This window comes from Amphiprion ocellaris, chromosome 18 (genome assembly GCF_022539595.1).
Source record: "Amphiprion ocellaris isolate individual 3 ecotype Okinawa chromosome 18, ASM2253959v1, whole genome shotgun sequence".
NCBI lineage: Eukaryota > Metazoa > Chordata > Actinopteri > Pomacentridae > Amphiprion > Amphiprion ocellaris.
In genome coordinates, this window is record NC_072783.1 from 31,697,498 (window position 1) to 31,719,539 (window position 22,042).

The window sequence follows — 22,042 nt, forward strand, 5'->3', positions numbered from 1 at the left end:
ACGAGTAAATAAAATGCATGCGCAAATACGTGCACACAATGCTTCTGCACATCATACTGCCTGCACCCCCCCCCAAAAAAAAGCTGTCACATGGCTATTAACCCATCGAAGCTGCAGCCCAGCTGTGCTCCATTACGATAAATACACCGGGGTCACGGGGTCTTGTCAACAAGAAGTCAGCCATCAGATACTACGAGGTGTCCACTTACAGCCTTTTAAAGCTCACTTTGCTAAAGAGTTACAGCCATTTTCATCATCATAAACTCCCCCCCTCCCTTGCTACATCTCTAATGCCCCCTGGAAAGAAACTCCCACCCACCTACTCATCCACCTCCCTCCACCTTGGCAGGTGATATTTCACACTTCCTCTGGCGGTGCAGACCTCTTCCCCACAGCTTACGATACCGCTTGAAGCCCTACTGTAACTGGAGTTTGCATTCTGGGTGCACAATACGACACCTGGAACACCTGACACCTTTAGGAGCTCCTGCACAACCACTTCACTTAAGCTAAAGCGCAATTACCTGGAGGTAGCGGGATGTTATCCAACAAAACAAAATGCAAAAGAAAAAATTAAAAAATCGCTTCCTGGAAGACAAACAAGTTGTTTTATTCATAGGAAAATAAAGCAGCCTTCTTCTCTTCAATTGTCAGTCATTACGGCTCTGTGAAGAATAGTTTTGGAAAAGGTTAGCCAGTTAAACCCCTGGCTGCTTCCTGTAGGAACATTTGGTCCTTGTACAGCTTTGGGAATACTCCTATATGGATTCCTGGGAAATTGTCTGTGCTGCAGTAGAAATCGGGGACGGAGGAAAATGGCCTGTAATGACTGAAAGGAAACGGGGTAGTAGTAGCATAATGGTGAACGAGAGCGACGCAGGGTCAGCACCGCGCTGTTCGCTCAGATATTATTGAACATGTCCTAGTAGCATGTACAACATACAAAACAGCGGAGGAGGGACTCACCCCTTGGGTGGCTTTTATTTATTTTATTTATTCATTATCTTCGCATCTGCTCTCGGGCGCAAAGGAGGCTCTTTGAAGTCTCCATCCTTCGTGGACTCAGCAGTGTTCATTAGACATATAAAGACACCAATGCCAGCAAATGGTGGACACAGAGAATGTTATAATGTGACTAGAGATGTTAGAAAATACAACAGAGCATTGAAGCTTGAAGGATTTCACCCCCTTATCACTCACATGTTCTCCACTGTGTTTGTTGGCAACTGAGCTGAATGAATGGCAACCGGTAGCATTGATTTGCAGCGCGGGCCGCAGATCAAGCCACAGGACAAAAGACTAGGCGAAGGGGGACAATAGAGAAACACACCGGGCCGCATGGGAAATGAATGACAACCGGTCGATCGGGAACGACCACAACCGACCACAGACGCGCTCGTTTCCCGGAAGAAAGAGGCCTCGCAAACAAGAAAGGTTCACGAATCGGGCGCTCCTCTGCAAACAAGGTAACCCACTGTGGCGGTTCGAGGAAGAAAATTTCTTCCAGGAGAAAAAATATCTACGAGAACAGATATTACTCTTCTACCTTTTTTCTTCCTTTTTATCTCCTCTATTTCCTCAGTCTTATACTTCATCCTCACCCCGTCCCTCCACCCCCTCTGCCGTGGAAAAAAAAGTAAATATGTGTGCAAGGTAAAGCAATCGGTTAACCTTTGAAATACCCTGGCAATGAGATCTGCCGCTCTTTACTCTTTTCAGTTGCAAAAAAAAAATCGAAGAAGAGAAGAGAGGGAGAGAGAGAAAAAAAAACACAATGTTGGCCACCACTTCAGAGGGGATATTCAATATCCATGAGCTTTTTCATTTCACACTGATGAATAATTCAGGGTGACCTGCCCACCACTGAGTGAGAGAGAAAAGAGGAGGAGGGAGACACAAAAAAATAAAAAAAAAAAGAAGAAGAAGGACCGGGGAGGTGTGCAGAGGTAGTTGTCTGTTTTAGTGGATGCAGCTGTTGCAGCACAAAACCAGTCTCCTCCCCAGCTGCCGTGAGGAGAGGAAGAGGAATAATATACGGCAGAATTTGGCGACAGATAATTGGGGAGATTATATCAAAGCGCTGGCATTCTTACGGCGCGAGCGGTGAGCACACATCGCTGTAAACAAAACTGCGACGGGATGAGGAGGCTCGTAGAATAAACATGACAATGCAATCTCCAGAAATAGCCGAATGATTCTCCTCACCGATCATAACAAGCCATCAGATGAGGACACACACAGTCTCTGTCATTAGCATTTACCTTTAGAGCTAATGATGACGCAAGGGCCAATATGACAATCAATCATCAATAATGATCTTTAAAAAGTGACAGGAAATTTGTCAAACATGGCTAAGAAATAAGCACACAAAAATTCTTTCACAGATTCATTAAGGGACACATATAAGGCCTAAAACCTAAAGCTTATGGCCCACTTTCAGCCCACGGATAACAATCCTGACCCTGCACATAGGTCAGGTGCTACTACTACTACTACACACACACACACACACACACACACACACACACACACACACACACACACACACACACACACACACACACACACACACACACACACACACACACACACACACACACACACACACACACACACACACACACAATTACACAAACACACTCAAACACTCAAGCTGTCACAAGCAGGGGGAGACCAGCTGTTCCTCATTCGCTCGAAGGCTCCATTCCCTCCTCGGGTTGGCTGGCTTTGCAGAAACCATTAATCCCTCTGTGAACGCAACCGATGGTTTGGAAAGATCAACCATGAGAAAACAGCGAGGGAGGGGCAGTGAGCGAGGAGTGGTGGTGGTGGTGGGGTAAGAGAGAGAGGGGACTTTGGGGGGGCTGGAGAACACTTTTTTCTTGTTTTTTTTGTGTTCTGAGAAAAAACTACTGCAGTGGAAAAATAGATTTTCCTGGCCATATTTCCCCAGGGACACAAACAATACAGAGGCTGAGTGGAGATGGAGCAGCAGATAGTTCATGTAACATTTACCAGGTTCTCAGGAAACTGGAGACACATGACAGAAGGACTGCACATTGATAGGACTTTGAGAATGCAGCTGTGAACGGAACAATCTTTATTGTGAGAGTATAGAGTGCAGTATAGGGAAGTTACTCACTGATCATAAATTTTACTGGCTCGGGTGAAGGCAAAACTACAGTGTCAAGTGTTCAGATATTAAGTATGATGACTTTACTAAAGTTTTTGTTGGCTTCTGTGATTTTTTTGTTGCAAAATTAGCAGGTAATGTACACTAATGCTTAGTTTTCTTGCTGGGTGGAGACAAAATAGTGCAAAAAGTGATTTTTTTTTTTTTAAATCACTCAGTTCCTTTATTTCCTTGATAAATTGTATTTCTTCTTCTTTTTTTAAAAATTTTCCCTTGGAATTCCTCCATCCCTAATGCTTTGGCAATATTGTCAACCTGATATTCATGCCAACAAAGCATATTGCATAGTGATGAAAATGTGATATTCTATAAATGTAATGTACATACAGTGCGGTACAGTGTTAATAGAAGAATTCGACTGAGCTTTCCTTTAATAACCCCTGACCGGTGCCATGTGAGCCAAAACCTCTTGTCTGTCTCCGCTCATTCATATCAGTGGGATTAGAGAGGATGACACCGACTCCCACCGACACGTGACGCCGGTATAGTAGCATCCACACGCATACACACATATCCATGCTGACACTCATAAATACACACATACAGGTGGATGGTAGGCGTTCCCTCACTCTAATACTGTGTCTATTCCTGGATGTAAGTCATTAGCCCTTCGCCTTTCCCATTATAGCATCAATAACAACCAGAGAGGATGGGGTTAATATGCGGAGCAGAAAGGGAGGAATTAGGTTGGGGTGTTCTGTTGTGTTGCAGTGACTATGATCTACAAGTATGTACCTTCATCTTTTATAGAAGACTGTATAAATACATATAAGACTTGTATATTATATTATATATAAAAATTATGTATTATGCACCACTTATGTAAAAAGTGTATTTGAACCGCATTTACAGTAAAATACGGCTTCGAATAAATCTCACTTCTTTTCTGCTTTGGTGATATCAGTTTACATTGGTGGATTCCATCAACTTGAAGTTGCATTTCTGAAAAAGTGCAGAAATATTAGGTTCACAACTGTTTCAGCATTGTGCATCTGACATCCAAGTTTCGTTTCAGCTGCAACTCAGCTGCCGTTTTCTTCAAGTTGGACTACAGAGTAAGTGCAAAATGACAAAAATTGTGTTACATTTGAGTAAAGTGAACACTTGAGTTTAAAATAACTGGAAACTTAAGTAGATTTTCCTCAAAATGAAGTTGCATCAACGCTTATTTGAGAGGAATCTAATAATTTAAGTACATCTAACTTAAACCAGTGGCAATAAAATTACTTGGTAACTTCATTTGGATAAACCAAATTCAATTTACCAATTGAAGCAATTCATTTAAGTTGCTTCTTTTTTAAGTGCATGTGAAGTTTTCTGTTTTAAGGGACCCTGCAGCTATCTTGCTTGTGAATCACATGACCACTCACACTGAGGTCAAGCGCTGACTCATGAGGTCAGATATTGGAGTCATTCACCGTAAAAAGCATCGATTAACCTCTTTGTGTGTTTAGGATCATTGTCCTGCTGCAAAGATTTTTTTTGTCAGGGTGAAAAAAAAACAGAAAAAGAGAGTTGAAGTCATTGTTTAACTTGCTGAGGTAAAGCTAACATTATCATATTACTGACTGCACTGTATATGTACAGTAAATAGTGCAAGTCAAAGGAAGAAAGAGACGCATAGAGGAAACTTGAGGTCTTGTCCCCATGTCCTGCTGTCAGATCTGTCACATCCAGCCAAGCACAGATGAAAACGGACACTTCCTGCTGCTGAAAAAACGACATCTGCAGTATATGTGTGGTGAGATAGTGGGTGGCAGCAGCAACTGTGCATTGTTCGTCATCCACAAACGCACACACACATCCATATATCACAAGATGCAAATCCAAGCACTTTGCAGAGTGACTGCTCTTGGAAGAAACACCTCATCTGTAAAGCACACAGACACACACACACACACACACACACACACACACACATATATACACACACATATAATGCTGCTTTGTCCAGAAAAGGCCACACTGACACTCTGGGAATGTTTTCTTTCTGACTAGCTGGTGGAAAAACAGGCAGGAGTGCACACTGAAATCAATGTCAGACACCTGAACAAAGCAGTTTAGCCAAGGACAGCTGAGAGCACATTAGGCATGCATCCTCGTGAATGTCCTTCCAAACACAGGCAGGGAAATTAAAATCCCATTCAGACCCTCACGGGAACCATACACTGGAAGGTTACATAACTGTCAGCACAACAGTGACGGCTTCTCCTCAAAAAGAAAGAGGGGGAAAAAAAGTGATCATGTTTTGACTAGGAAGCGGCAGAAACAATGTAGACAGTGTCACTGAGAGAGCAGACTTAATACAGGTGAACACGTCAACTGACACATCCCATATGGCTTTGAGGCACTCGTTGCCAAGTTCTGTTCTCACTCCTTCCCGTAAGCCCTGCCCCTTAAAACTCACCACCACCACCATCCCCACACCGCCTCCTAATTCTCCGGCCCAGAAAAGTACAGCTGAAGATGTTCTGTGGATTATCCCCACAAGGAAACCACGTGCAAGCATCCACCTTGCTTAATCTACCGAGCACGCACACACAACGCAGGCTACCGGCCAATCACATCTCTAGCTATAAGCGGGGTGGCTACTCGGCCTCACGTGACATCCAAGTTAGGGTTTTACCCACCTGTGCTGCTCGGTGGGATGCCACTGACAGACATCTCCATGGCCAATGCGAGTGCTGCAAGGCGCTCTCCCTACTTTAGGTGGAAGGGAAGTGTTGCAGCTGAGCTCGACTCCACCGTTTAATGCCATTATTAACACTGCTTACGGCTTTAGCCAACCAAGGCAGCGCCCAGTGGAGAGGAGTATGCAGGAAGGGCCCTCCCACCTGCAGCTTTTTTACATAAATATTTTTAGGAGCCGCCGATTTCACTTTTGCTCGCATGTTTGTTTTCAAAACTCTGCTCTGAGAATAAATTTGAATTCATGAAAATGCAGACGCCGTGACCGCTATGTGTAAATGTACGCTTTGATGTAAGACGATAAAAAGAGGTGTGGTTTGTATTGGCAGGGACTGGCAATTTATTCAGTAGGTGCAAAAGGAGTAGTGTGTCAACTTTTCATCAATATGCATGTTTGAACATAAAACACCATGCATGTAATAGGAGAGGCTCTTCACAGATGTACGAGAGCCTTTGCACAAAAATGAGAAGCAATTTCTTGAGATGTACACTGCTCTCAGGGAGGGAGGGAGGGAGAGAGGGAGAGGCGAGTAAACGAAATGTTTTCATTAAGTGCCCTGCAACATCTTATTATTTTCACTCAATTTTCTCCTGCTCCAAACTGCTAAAAAAAAGAGAGTAACAAGTGCAAGAAAATAAATGTGCAACGCTGCATGCAGAGCTCCACTTTTCCCCTTTCCTTAAATGTGAAGATTATCTATCTCTGATTACCACTGAAACCTAGGTTGCCTAGCAACACACAATTAAGAAGTACGCTTTCCGATCGGCAGCAAGGGCTGCCCATTATCAGATGAAGTTACTGAAGCAACAAATGTCAGCTACATGCAAATGAGTTTGTTGTGCTAAAAGTGTTACGGGTGCAGGGGGGGTGGGATGGGGGCCGCCACTGTGACCTTGGAAAAGAAGTGCATGTTTCCATGAAGCTCGAGAGGCAACCTTCTGCCACTGCCTCCCCCACAACTCCTTCTCCCTCCTCTGGATCTCGCACCTCACTCCTTATTTCCTTGACAACACATGAAGGGAAGCCACTTCATAAAAGTCATTACTCTGTAACAAGTGCAGCAGCCCACAGACCCATTAGAGAGGCAAGGCAAGATACAGGGTTAGGGCTGAAAACAAGGTTAAAAGATTTAATTCTTCCCTAAGCTCATCAGCAGGGAAATGTATCAACTTGTTAGAGGGAGAAATCAAAGCTTTTTATGTATCAAAATATGCTGAGATGATGCCTCGCTGGAGAATTCGCTCTCACGGTAATCTGAACATAAAAAGCTGCCTCCCTACTTGTATTAACCTTGTATGAGACAAACAAATTCTGCAAAAAAAACTACATAATCATGTGTTTTATGAATATATTTACAAGGATGTGTAGTTAAAAAAGAAAACATAACTGTAGAATGCAAAAAAGAGAGACAAGATTGATCTTTCTAGAGATAACAACAAGACCTTCAAAACTGAAGTATCAGTTTAGCAGTAATTTCCTTCATGGCTATGACACTATAAAAGTCACTGCTATTTATTGCCAAAGGTTTTAATATCTTATGTGTTACATTTTAGAAGATGTTGACAAGTAAGTGAAAACAGCACGGAAGAATAGAAATTTACATTCACTTTGGATTTTTAAACAGGTAGGTTTAAGTTTATCCATCATTATAGCAAAATAAATAAAACTGTTGTTGTGCCGCAGTGCAAACAGAATTTTAAGCATGATGTCTATAAAAACAGTTACCTCTTAGAGTACACACAAATATACATCCAATTAGTGTAATTGGATTTGAGGCAGTTAAACCCCCGATTAGGAGAGAGTACGGTGTAAAATAGAATGACAATAACTGTAAAACAAGCTGGACGTTCATGCATTTTTTTATATTTAACTCATTCCATCGAGTGAAAATGAAGCGCAGTCGTACATTAGGAGAACAGCCGATGAATATAATCCTGTATTTAAGAGTGTTTTTTTCCTAATTGTTGTTGCTTTGAGTGCACACCAAAGTGTATTATTACATTTTTACCATGACCAGTGAACAAACCACTAAGAAGAAACCATGAAAAAGAGCAAGGCAGCGCTGCACAGCAACTCCACAAGCACACTGTTGCTTCCAAATGATTCTGACCAACAACTTAAGAGGAAAAAACAGACCAAAAAATGTTGACCTCAATAACAGGAGCGCTGCTCACAAGAAATGTTTCAAGTTGGTGATGAGACAGGATCCCCTCTGGCAAATGACACAACTCTGTTGCAATACATGTATAAATAGTTGCGTAATTTTAAAAAAAGACCTCTCAGAGCAAAGCTGCTTAACTTGTCAGAATCATCTTACATGCTACTCCTCCATTCAAAACCACTGTCAGTGTGATTTTTTTTTGTAGTATGCCAAAGAAAATATCTATCATACACTAAATGAAATCACAATATGTACCTAATCTACAACAAAACTAAATCAGAGAAGCAAATTTATTACTGACCTATAAAAAAATATCAAGCAGCAACAAGGACGGAGGAAAGAGGTGAGAGGGTTTAAAGAAATTAAGGAGAAAGGTGAGGTTTGACATTACTTGTGTCAGGAGTGGTGGCCATGGTTGAGACTATGACAGGGGGACCAGTGCGGCGTCCAACCATCTTGTTGTTGTTAAGATTTTGCGCTTGAAGGGTGGAAGAAGAAGTAACTGGAACAATGGTACTCTCAGGAGCAGCACTGATCCCTTTCCGGAGAAGTTGTGGGCTGTGAAGGGGGCTTGGTGCTGCTACAGGCGATGCTGGGGGAAGGTTGGGGGCTCTCTTCATTAGCTCTATGGGGGAGTAGGAGCCAGAGAAGGTTTTGGGCGCCGCTCCAGGGGTGCCTGGAGCTGGTGGAGGCTGTTGTCCAAGAGCAGACATAGCGAGACCGGTGTGAGCATTGTACATGGAGAAGGGTCTTCCCTGAGTCACAGCATTACTATATCCTACAGGGCTGACTGGAAAAGCTCCAGTTGCCAGAGGCCGTGCTCCTGGGTAGGTGGTGGTCTCCAGGAGATGTTGGGAGGGTGCGCTGCTGGGTCTTCTACCAAGAAACTCTCCCATCCTAGGGGACACGGTCTGGATGGTAGTGGGAGGTTGCTGCATCAGGCTGGGGTCCATAGTCAAACCCTGTGGCTGCATATAGAGGTCGTTGCGATGGCTGAAGCTGTTGGATCGGGTGCGTGTTGCCGGAGCACCTGTCTTGCAACTGAGAACCACACGGGACAGAACACGGGCCTGGGCCAAGTTAGGGGCCACGGACCGGACATCGTGGTCCTCCATCATCCCCAATGTGGCCGTGGAATCAAAGCCATGCTGCAGCAGGAGAGTAATTGTACTTTCAGCCATGCCTTCAGCTCGCAGGAAAGCCAAGAAGTTAGGGTCCACCATTTTCTTGGGGTCTGCAGCGCTGGGATGGTGTGGAGGCATGCTGGAAGCCATCCCAGCTGTGACCGCCACCATGGCTGTGCTGGGGTCATAGTTTGGGTCATAAGGCAGCCGCTGGGAGGCTACAGCTCCATAAGCCCGGGGGAGAGCTCCGTCCATTCCCTGAGAAGCTGGGTCCACCACTGAACTGGTGGCAGCTGGCTGGCGGGGTTCCAGGGAAAAGCTGCTGATACCGTTATAAGCTTGACAAGCGGAGAGAGACGGCGGCTCCACAGCATAAACAGGAAGCGGGGGCTGAACCCCGTAGATAGCAGGAGAGGCAGAGCGGCCAATACGCTGGACGTCTGGGATCATCTTAGATCCCAGAGTTTCCCGGTACAAACGGCTCAGCTCGTGAAGGGGAGGGGGAGGAGGTGGGGGCGGAGGTGGAGGTGGAGGAGGAGGGGGAGGAGGTACGGGCGTAGCTGTAGAAACAGAGGCCAGCATGGAAGGTGTGGCCCTTGCTTGTCCTTGATCCCAGGTAGGCCTCACCCCCCCATAATGCGATGCTGATCTGCTGAGCAACTGCCGGTTATCCCTGTAAAACCCAGACTCTTCAGGTGGCTGGCCAGATAAGGTAGCATCCGCCAGATAGTAATCCTGAGGTGGCGCTGAGGCCCGGCCTGCCATTCCTTGCCTGATGTAGAGGCTGCTGCTCAGATCTGGAACAGAGTTCTTCCTCATTACCGGGTGCTCATGCCGGTCCTGCTGGATCTGCCTGTACAGGGAGGGCTGGAGGACCGTATCCCGTTTCTCACCAAGATTTAGGTGATGGTGAAGCCACGCTCTAACATCCCCCCCGCCCAATGGCAGAGAATTCCTGCGCCCTGCGATGTTACCACAGTAGTGACAGCGACTAGCAGCCCTGTCGTTCTGGCCTTCACTCCACTCAGGACCACGCTGGTCCAGAGAGGCACCAAAATGCGACTGCTCGCTTGAGTTAGGCATCAGTGAAGACAATCAAGAGGACAGCTATAAAAGCGGAAAATAGAGCTGGGTATTGTGTTTCACCTCTCCAGTTACACTCACCCCCAATCAAAAGGGAGGGATGGAGAGGAGAGAAGAAAAGGTGAAGCATGAGGTACCCTTTTACCTGATCTGCAGCTGCAGGGCACCCCCTCCCATCACTCTTAAGTCTGCGCTATCATGTAGCTCCCTGCTGGCAGCCTATCTAAATAATTCAGCCCTGGAAACATTAGAAAACCATGAGGAGAGAGGCACAACATGAAAAACACACAGAAATAGTACACACACACACAGACAGAAAAGTAACACACCTTTAGGGCGAGGCTTTACTCCTTTCAGGGGCCATGCTTATGCTGGGCATGACGGTTACACTCGAAACTAACACCAGTAGTAAGAAATTGGGGTAAACGCACATGTTGGACAATGGCAACAGAATGGAGGAGGGGACGAGACGCACTAATCCAATGGGGGTTGATGCACGCCATTGGCAGGGACAGTCCTCTCGTCCACTGCGTTTGCCACAAGGGGATTAGCATCAAACTAAAACCTGCTTAAATCCACTGCCCCTGTGACATCACTTGAACTAGATAGTGCACATAGTCAGCACGCTGCCGAGGCCCCTGGATGTGTTTATGGAGTGTAAAGCTACAGTGTTTACGGTGCTTACTGCTCACCTCTTCATTGGCCTGCAGTCAGCATCCCTCTGGGCATGAATGGATATATCCCAGAGGGACAGAAAGAGGTTGGGGACTGACATGTAGCATGTCCACGGAGAGAGAGGGGGAGGGGGGGATGGCTGCAATGTCCAGTCACACAAGTACTGCTGAGGGTCACATTTAATCTGGTGGCTGCTAGAAGGAGGCCAGGATACACGCCACTTGAACTGTGAAGAATGGACAGCCTCCTCTTCCGGGCAACGGAACACACACTTAAATACCCAAATAGAAAGATGCATGCAAAGAAGAACACAAAACTGTGCAACATCTTTATAATCAGTTGTGTTAAATCACAGGAGTGTTTAAGTGACACAGAATGATTTGTTTCGCTAGTTTGATGTATACTAGGGTTATACTATACACACACACACACACAAACACACACACACAAACACACACACACACACACACGTATATATACTAAAAAAAAGTCCATCACAATTTCATTCATTCATCGTATTCAGTCATGTTGTATTATAGCAATGTTGAAGTGATTTATTTATTTACTTATTGCTAGACTGATATATACTAGGGCTATAGCATAGCAATGTTTAAGTGGTTTTTTTTGCTAGTTTGACATATACTAGGGCTAAGCTAAATTATTTCCAATGAATTGATTGCTAAAGAAGCATCAGGAAATTGCCAAAAAAAAAACCATCCATCCCAATTTTCCAGAAGCCAAAAATGATACTTAAAAAGCTGTTTTTTTAGCAACAACAAAAAAAAGGATAAAATGGTATCAGTAAATTGGAATCTTTGCTTGCCAAATAACAATGACAGTTGCTGACTTACAGAAAATGAGCAATTCTGATGACTGACTGACAACTTTAAGTCAGACTGAGACAACTGAATCACACTGACCTGAAAGAGAGCAGTTGGCGAATTAACTGAATTACTCTGTTTCAAATCAGCATGATTCATTCTGTATGAACTGCACCTTTTGTTGACTCCCATTCCCACTCACAGAACACGCACTTTGCTACGACATATACCAGATGTGCAATGGAGCAGATGCCGCTTATCTAAGATGTTACCATCAGAGAGATAACTGCCAGTGTTTACTTGCTGTGACAAGAGCAATGTAAACAGTGGCAGGAGGAGAAGAAGGGAGCTTTGATAAGTGTGTGATGGGAAAAAGGCTGATAAGCCGAGAGGCTGCCAGTTTTGACTTCACCTCTAAGACAGACAGTGCGAGATTGGATGAGGCAGGAGAGGAAGGGGATATGATTGGACCGTACCGGCTGGACTGTGACAACTAGATGGCTGCACGCCTGTTTGTATTCTGCGCTTTAGGTCTGTTTGAAATAGGAAGCATGGGTTTAAAAGATTTCTCCTTGCAGCCAGTCTCCAGTGACATCATCTGGAAGCTCCTGAAGCTAAGACACTGAGACAGCGTGACTGAGATGGGCTAAATTTATTACCGTTGAGGCCTGGCAGGAGACTGCTATAGGACTGTGTTTCTTATGTTGTCCCACTACCTGTCAAATCACACAGAGAAAAGCTATAACCAGCTTTTTTTTTCTGTCTCCGAGCTTAAGTGATGCAATCATAATATAACACAAAAAACAATAAACAGATTTTTTAATTATGGAACATCTGAGTTGGAGAACATTAAGTAGGTCAAACAAAGAAATCAGAGCAGTTTCATTTTCCCCCATGGCCCTGTGCACTCCAGGATGATGCACATCTGAAGGATGTTTTCTTTCATTAGAGGTAAAGCATACCTAGCAATTTCCTTGCAGTGATTTCTCAGCGCTGTCCTCCCAGGTCTGAGCCTCCCTGCGCTTTTTTGTCAACTGTAAAACACACCATTAATCACTGTGTTGTATCTCTCCACGGCGATCGCAGACAATAACTTCTTTTAATAAGCCCCTTCCAGGGCCGTGTGCCACTCAGATCCCCGCTTCCTGACAAAAAATTAATAACAATAATAAACATCTCAAGTATGGCCGGGACAGTGTTGCTAAAATCGAAACAAGGATATGGCATATCATATCTCCCACCACGCAAATTGATGCATTTCCCACAATTCATAAGCAAGAGGAGCCGCAGTACCAAATTCATCTTTTCTACATTCTCTGACATGCCTCTCCCGCTGCTCCATAATTAAATGAGCATGCTATACTACACTCATCAAGCAACAGGGATCTTGTATTTGCTAGCATGAATAATACAATAAACGAAACTCCAAAGTTACACACTGGATATTTGGGGAAAAGCATCAAAATCGATGCCAATACTCGGCTTGCTAGCTCATAGTCAGTCGTACAGCTCTGTGAAAGACCTCTAGGTACAATGTGTTGAACAGACGTCCAGCAACAGTCATGCCTTTGGAGCAATCTGGCCATCTTTCTCGGGCACAGGACGCTAACGGCGGGACTTGGCAGGCAGCGCAGGCAGAGATAGCTGCAGAATGATTTAGATAGCTGCGACTCTACAACTGCTGATCCATTAAACTTTCATAGGGACTTCATAAATTAAAACCATGACTGGAAGAACTTGAAAATTCTACTCAATTACTGTGATTGTACAGTATATTAAAGTTTTAACGAGCCTCTGGGCCTTTTCTCGCTCTAACACAAGTGCAGGGAGGAAGGAGGGGCAACGAGGAAAGAAAAACACATGGTACCAATTCTGGTCCGATGGCTTTCCGAGGGTTTACATCTGCTGTGTTATAGAGACGCTGTCCTCCGCCTCTTTACCACCTCTCATCTCTGCAGTGCATGGCACAGCGTGTCACACATTTGCACGCATGGGGGGCAGAGAGCGAGAGCCGCTACAGGGCAAGACCTCTTGTAGACTTGGTGAAGCAACTGATTATAGAGTTTTGTCTTCCATTTTAGAGGGTCGGCTTGTTCCATCTCTGCCTCATGTGCAGCCCCGCGCTCCGCCTGCCTATCATTATCAAGCCAGTGGCCCATACTGCATCACAGATGGGGCAGACAGAAGGGAGAGACGACAGCCCGCTTGCTTTTTGGAGAGACGAGGAGTGTGCAGCTGAGTGAGAGAAGAGGGAGGGAAGGAGAGCAACGAGAAAGAGGGGAAAGGATGGAACAGAAACTGCAATTTGCCTCCACGTCACCGATGAAACGAAATACAGAGTTTAGTTAAACGAAAGAGTCCTTTTATATCTCCTGTGGTGTTAATGTGTGGTTTATAAAGGTCAGTGTGCCCTTTGCGACTTTTAATTTTACAAAAGCCAGAGACTGAAGCCTTTATTATATCCCCTAAAACAAACCAGACAACTCATTCATCAGTGTTTAATGTTGCCTTTTAACCAGGCAGCTGTACCAAATCCTAAGATACATAGAATGTAAAATTAGCAGCATTGGGATTGCCTGATTTTGATCAGTAAATATGGCATCTGATAGAAAAATGGAAGAAAAGAAATCAGAATAGGTGGCGTAAAATGAGATTTTCATGGATGGTGGTGATGGTTTTCCATGCTTGATGCTGCGGATGATGTGCAAAAAGGTTTGATTAATGGTGTTTGTGCTCACATCAGGACAGAGCTTAAACCCACCATGAAATACAAGAAAAACAATAGACAAGACAGTGGTATGTATTTAAAAAAATGCACATCTGACTGGATATGAAACCAGCTTCATCAAATACTCTGTTAAATAAAAGATCACAAAGAAGCACTGCAGTTTCTACAACTTCTGATTCTCATTTTGTCTCAGTTCTAACAAAGGTAAAGATACTAAGAGTAGCCTAACAGCTGGTTGTGTGTTTAGATTCACAGCCAGTCAATCAAAATGAGATCATATTGTTTATTCCCAACTGCAATAACTCTGCAAGCTCCAGTTTAAAGTTTACACAAAGTAATTTCACTTACAAATTTGTTATAAGCAAATATAATCAACACTAGACAGAACAATCGTCTGCCGAATGGTTTCATTGGGCAACTAATACAGATAATTTATACTCCTAATTATACCGCCATAAAGTGTCATTATGTTACACAACGCAAAATAAAATGCAGATGTTGATTAAAACATTATCTGACTAGATTAGAGCAGCTCTAATCTAACCCAGGGGGAAAAGAGTACTGCAGTCTACAAGCAAAACAACAATCTTAGCTAAGGGAAGGAAAAAAAATAGATCAGGCAAGAGCTGTGCTGTCCTCCCTCCCAGCTACTCGGCCCAGTTGCTGCAGAATGATAAACATTGGTTCAGCTCAAATTAAGCTGAGTACATGAAAGGACCTGAGGCGGGGAGGAACATGGGCCATGGCAGATCACCCTTCGTCTCTTCACATGACAGAAATGAATCTCTCCACCCCTGAGAGAGAGGAAGAGGCCAAACAAGAGGAATGGTGAGAGAGAGAGAAAGAGAGAGAGAGAAAGCGTCTCTCTCGTCCTCATAATGCTGAATTAAAGCTGATGCTTCCCAGCAGCTGCTTTGATTGAGCTAACTAGCAGCTTTTGATAAAAACATTCGCAACCAGCTCCCTGCCTCCTTATTTGCAGACAAGCCAGATTATGCTAAATACATATCAAGGACTTTAATGGCTTAATCAGCCTTGTCATCTAGCCACGGGGTTTTTCTGAGATACTGCATTTGTGATCCCACTCCCTTAAATGCCAATATAATAACAGGCTGAGTGAACGGTTTGGGCGATGCTATAAAATAAAATTTAAAAAAAAAGAAAAGCAATTTACACCTTGCATGGAAACTGTCTTGGATGACAGGAGTTGTATTTTAATGTTGGGAAAACAATAGGAACAAAGGCGAAGGCTCTGTTGGACAGTGCAGAGAGAGTGTGGTCTCAGCCGACGCTTTTCCGAAAGAGAACGGTCCAAATTTTCACTTGAAAGAGACTGAGAAGAGACAGCACAAATCATGGCTTCATCTGCTCTGTATCTGTTTGCCAACCGCCAGCCCGGTTGAAGTGTGAACCTGGATTAAGATGAGTTACTCCCGACAGTCGCCAAATAGGCCCTGTGAGGATTTTACCTGCATTTGAAACCCAAAGCAGAGGCTTGCTTCATGTGTGCTTTCTCCTTGCTCTGAGACAATCGCCATGGCAGCCTTATCACGCCGCTACATGCAATCAGTGGGACAACTCTGCCTGGTCATTGGCTCATGAACAAATCACAAATCACAAGCTGCTTTTTTTTTTTCCTTACGCCCTCACAATGGCCGCCAGAGGACTGATTCACTGATCCTATATGATGGCCATCTGGAGAGCGAGTGTGTGTGTGTGTGTGTGTGTGTGTGTGTGTGTGTGTGTGTGTGTGTGTAAGCGTGAGCATGCATGTGTTTTTTTGGGTGCGTGAGAAGGAACGTCTGCAGGTGAGCTCACCGTGAAGCAGCTCCGCATGCATCACAGCAACACCTGTTACTGTCTCTCTGCGGGCTTTGAGCTCATGCCCGGCAGAGCAGACAAACTGTTGTTCCCTCAGGAGTGACTAACTATCTCAGCTGTCTTATTCACACCAAATTTCAGCAGCTGGATTTTAGTCTGCAGCTCTAATCAGGAAGGATTTCCACCAATAAGCGATCCACCTGCGCCATGAAATACGACTGCTTTTATGACTCACCTTTGGGACTCGGTGATTATTCAGGACTGTTCACTGACTTGCAGTGGACTCCTGTAGCTGTGATACTGTTTAATCCTCTGAACCCCAAGCTGTGACCTTTTTTTACTCCATTTTAACTCATTTTCTACTGCAACATAAAGTCCTGTACCATTATGAAAACAGCACAACCACCACTAAGAGTAGAGAGAACTCTGAAATAGAAAAAACTCGAATCAACATGTACAAGACTTTTCCAAGTGCCCCCAGGTGTTAGTAATACTGGAAAAAATGGTGCCTCTACATACTATGGATGATTTGCTGCTTCTATTTTTAATTTCTTTCCATACTCGTCTCCTATCTGCTCTGTGTAAACACAGCCTGCAGCTCAGCCAAGTTCAGCCTGGAAGTCTGTGAATTTTTGTCACATGACTGTTGGTTGCAGCTGAGTTACTAATGACTTCACAGTTGAACCAAGAAGCACAGAATTTTCAGGTTTTTACAGTCTGTGTTCAGTGTAGATGGTTTATTTTTGACAATTTTTAAAGTGAGACATAAAATAACGGGATTTGGGTGAAATGCTTAGATTTGGTTTAGTTTTCACAGCTGAGTAGTTCAAGGACCTTAGGAAAAATGAAAGATTCTGTTTTTTCATCCTTTCTGGGCTCAATAAATCATGCAGTTTGGTGATTTTTAAAAAGATAACAGGCCTTTCAAATTTGCTGGCAGGTTTAAGGATTAAGAGAGTTGAAAAAATTCTACAGTCTAAAGTACTCAAATATGTGTCATCATGAATTGATGAACTGAATAATTTAAACCAACAATTTTACCTTCAAATGTCTTCAAATCATTTTGATGGTCCGCTGATTTGTAATAGAAAGAATGACACTTCGTTCATTCCCTCCTGAATGCCTGTTGCTCCACTATGCAACTCTGGGCTACCATGTCTGAGGAACACTTTAAGGCACCACGTCACACACCAATAACTATGGACCTACAGCTTGTTAAAAAAAGAGACTGCAGAGGATGTTAAGATGGGAAGTGAAAAATAAAAAGCTACAAGGCAGACTGTGTGGACTGACTTACTATTTCTTATTCTGTTCCACTCATTCTATGATTGGCTGTATGAATAAAGCTGTCAACTTGTTCACTTTAAACATGGTTGCTTCTGGCCATGATATCATATCCTAAAGTCAGGAGGGTGAATGTGTAAGTTGCCTGTTGCAGGGTAAAAAAAAACCCAACCCTAACCCTCTGACTTGAACTTTAAACCAATCACAAACGTCTTGAGGGGTGCTAAGCCCGGGATGCACCAATGGTGTCCCTGCAAAACAGTGCAGTAAACATGCACGTATGGAAACAAATGCTCTCATTAAAATGCCTCATTCACTGAAAGAACCGAGCAGGTCATCTTTAAAAGTTGCAATTCTCAGTTTTCAACAGAGAAATAACGTGGAATTTGTGGCAGAAAAGCAGACTTATACCCAAAGTCAACATCCAGTTAACCAGACTAGTATTGATGATCATTTCTGTTTCTTGCATGAGCAAACGATAGGCTGTCCAGTCGTCCTCAATGCTCGGACTTAAAGCAGAGCAGAATTTAATGCACCAAAATCCTGAGTTCACCTGTTGTGGCCACTGAGGCTGCTGTTGCCACTGCTCAGCAAAAGTTACATAATATTGCTTTAAAGGAAATGTGGGCTTTCTTAGTTTGTCAAGAGGATTGATACCGCCGTCTTGTCTGTATGCTAAGTGTAAATTTACTGCCAGCAGCAGGAAGGAAACAGCGAGCACAGCTTCACACAAAGGAAACAATCTGATCACTAACATCCCTAGTCTATAAAAAAAGACCTATGTGTAAAAATGACAATTTTATAGAGGTTATGTACCGGACTGTCTCTTGGCTGGGACCAGTTCCTTCCTGAAGTGTCCGATGGTTGCCTGGCAACTGGTTCTGGCCGAGGAATAGCCATGAACTTTAGTGGTTTTTGAGCATTTTCCCACATTTTTCCAATCTTGATTCTAAGCTAAGCTAAGCATCTTATTTTCGAGCAGAAAGTGTATTTCCCAAAGAGCTCTAAGTCTTTGTTTAATGCACACAAATAGCTCTGTCTAAAGTAATGCATCACAGCAGCTGTGGTTAGATGCATTAAATGTTAACATTATATTATTTTTTACGCAATATTTTTCTTGATATCAGACACCTTTATTGCTGATTTCTCAAAATTTTACACTTTTTGTGGCTGATAGGAAGGAAATAAAGAAGATTTGTCCAGTAGAACCACATAAACAAAGCTGCAGTGTAGTTTTAAAGATTAATATTTATACTATTATATGGAGATACAATTTGCAGAAGAAATAACTGAAAGGTTCACTGAACTAATAATGTAGGAGAAAGGTTTTTTTATTATTGCTTTGGGGTATTTGGACTATTTCTAAAAACCTGGCATGTACATTTAAGAATAATTAGGTAAATGAGGAGTGTTAGACTTATGCTGCGCTGTGATGTATCCCCACATGCTGCAAGCTACTACCTTGGATCAAAAAAATCCACCATATTCACTATTTTACAGCAGGAATCAAAACCTAGGACAAGGTTTCTTGGGCCTGACTGGGAGCTTTTACAGGATGCGTGGCATATGTCCTTCATTTCATGTCCATTTCAACGCCGAGGTGCTTACATCATGCTGCAAAACAAATATGCTGGCACTGGGGGTAATGGTGCGTCTAGCTTCATTTTCCAGCACTGCAGTCATGTCTGCCTCTCCCTGCGCTGGCTCCAGGAGGGCCCAGCAGCTTAACAAGCCTCTTGGGGACCCAGACAGCAGAGAGGAGATGATTTTACCTCAGGACACAGTCTGACAGACACACACAAACACACACACACACACACACACACACACGCTGGGCAGAGTCAAACAAGTGGGTTTAAAAATGCACATTCACAAGGCTTCAGACACAGTTTATACACCCACACAAAGACTCATATTCCTTGTTGCCTGGGCTGATTTTGTAGCTATCTGCACAGCAGGGGGCTCCTATTCTGTGTTCATTCCGCACAATACAACACCACCACTCTCTAATCCACAACCTAAAGCCTAATAATCATTGTGGCTCATGACGGAAATTTGGCTCCCTCTCAGCAGTCGTGACAGGATGGAAACCATTCGATCCCCTGCGGTAATTCAACTTGAGTTCAGATGTTTAGAGATTCTTCAGAACCGTAAGTCACACAACAGACACTCCCACACAAACAAAAAGCACGGCTCACAGAGAGGCCAGAATAAAGCAGTAATCTCATTTCCATCCACCAGATGACAGCTCGCCGCTGAGGTCAACAACATTCATACACTGGTTACAGTAGTTGTCTGACATGTGCTGTGTGCCAGGAGAAAATTATAGCAATCAATGGGCATTGATCAGTAGTAGGTGTTAGGGCTGTGCTAATGGAGGACGTATAGCTCTGGAGCAGTGTCAGGAAGAAAAAGAAAAGAAACAAAAACATATAGGGAGAATTTCTTCTGTAAAATTATACAGTGTATTACTTGAGCAAGAATTTGATGATATGCAGATGAGAAGAAAGGCCAATATCTCACTTATATGGAGTAATTTTTCAATTTTCAACCAAATTTAGCTCAGTTTGAACCTTGATCTTCTGAACCTGGTTCACATCAAAACAGTTTTTGCAGGATTATGGTTCAAGTGATAACTGAAGCCGAGATGATTTATTGAATAATTTTTACATTTTTGAAACTAAAAAGTATTTACAGATGAGCAAACACTAACTTTGGACACTGCAATTAAGAAAAGTTCAACTGTAAGACAAGAACATTTTTTTCATGTCAATAACTACAATTGCTGCTTCTATTCATTACAACCCTAATGATAGAGAATGTTTGATTTGCTGTGCTTCCGCTCCAAACACAAAGAATCAATATCACACCCAGATGAAGTTTAATTAACTGTGAAATCCAAATTGTGTTGGAAAAAAACTTCAGATCAATTGGAAGTATTACACACAGCATTGGAAATGACAAGCCGTTTGTGAAATTTGCAAGAGAAGCGAGCGAAGAAAATTGAAGGAAAAAGACACATACACATAACTTTACCTTCGCAGATCCGGTCCAGCCGCTGTCTCTTCACTTTGTGTTTGTCAGTCAGGGACATGGCGTCAAACACGGCACGGCACAGGACGGCGCTGCTCGGCTCGGCTCGGCACGGCACGGCAGGGTACCTCTCCTCCTCAGCCACAAATACTGACAAGGTTCAGACTCCTAGGGCACTGTCAGCACTATTCCCCGGGGCATACCGCCTCGGCACACACACCTACAATAAAAAAAAAAGACAGAGACACTCGGTTGAACGCAACACTGGCAAACACACACACACACACACACACACACACACACATATACGTACACACATTATTGATGTAAAAGCACAAAAAAATTCTCTGACACGGGAAGGCATTAAAGAGTCCTTGACTACAAAGTCACTCAGCCTCTTGCTCACAAAGAGCCCGGGAAGCTGCAGGCAATAGATAGAAAATCAGTGAATCACACACATTCTCACACACACATGCACTCAGATACTGTTGGTGACAAAGTGCTCCATTTGCTCTAAAAAGTGACAAAGCTTCTATGCTCTAAAAGCTCCACTTTTCTCCTGTTTGAAGTGTGTTTTCTTTCACTGACAAATGCTCATCTGAAGCTCCATCTAACTTGTCACTCATCACATTCCTTATTGATCGCGGTGACATTTGAGGTATCTCGACTCAGACAAATAGCAATCTACTTTTTCCCCTTTTTTGTTTTGTTTTTTTTCTACCCTGAAAGCCATTCAAAACAAAGCGAGCGGAGGAATACTTATTAACCTGACAACGGGTGATCTAAGCAAATGTGATGGAAGATGATGAGACTTGTGAGGGGGAAATCCATCATCTGGCAAAATGAAGCTCTTTAGTTGATGTGCTGCACCTCAGGGGTGGCTGTTGTGTAATGACACATTCAGGCCAATAGAGGGTAGTTAAAATCTACTCAGAGAGGAGCACAACATGTCAGTTACTACACACTTCTGTATAATATACTGTCAATTCATTACAGCCATATTTCTCCTTTGAGTTCAGACCTTTTCAGAGTCAAAAAAATCATTTCTGTCATTTCTTGCTCATCTTTTCCACCTTGATTGACCATAATTTGGCATCATATTTGCCATTTCCTATTTAAAAAATTGAGTCGTTACCCGACAAAGCCTTCAATTCAGCACCACTGGTGGACATACATTTGTACAATTGCATCTTTGTTGAAGAGAAAACAGAGGAGTATGCATTTCTTCACTGGCAGTACATAAAGAGTGAGAGCAGCATCTGAGTGAATTAGAATAAAATTATTAGAACAGAGCAGGGATTAAATGCTCCCTCTCTCGCTCTCCGAAAACTCAAATTCCACATTGTACTCGTCCAGGATCGTGAGCCTGAGGCGCCTTGTTCTTTCTGAAAGTGCTGAGATCACAAAAACATCCTTTTCTCTGTCAGAAA

General features: G+C 43.5%; 2 protein-coding genes across 7 annotated transcripts in view; both read right to left on the reverse strand.

Moving 5' to 3' along the window:
- The window catches only part of LOC111569350 (C-terminal-binding protein 2), a 71,170-nt gene extending 50,421 nt beyond the window's left edge, over nucleotides 1-20,749 (reverse strand). For 2 of the 6 annotated variants that reach the window (XM_055004546.1, XM_055004549.1), the window contains exon 1: nucleotides 20,616-20,749. In XM_055004546.1, coding sequence (XP_054860521.1) covers nucleotides 20,616-20,673 — 58 coding nt within the window. In that variant the 5' untranslated portion in view covers nucleotides 20,674-20,749. Of the gene's footprint in view, nucleotides 1-5,823; nucleotides 5,942-8,434; nucleotides 10,266-20,603 lie in introns of those variants that run through there. The other 4 variants (XM_055004543.1, XM_055004544.1, XM_055004545.1 and 1 more) reach the window with 3 other exon arrangements.
- mmp21 (matrix metallopeptidase 21) overlaps nucleotides 20,693-22,042 on the reverse strand; it is an 84,162-nt gene continuing 82,812 nt past the window's right edge. Inside the window, exon 8 of the mRNA XM_035948650.2 lies at nucleotides 20,693-20,832. The gene's annotated coding sequence lies outside the window, so the exon portion shown is untranslated. The remainder of the gene's footprint in view (nucleotides 20,833-22,042) is intronic.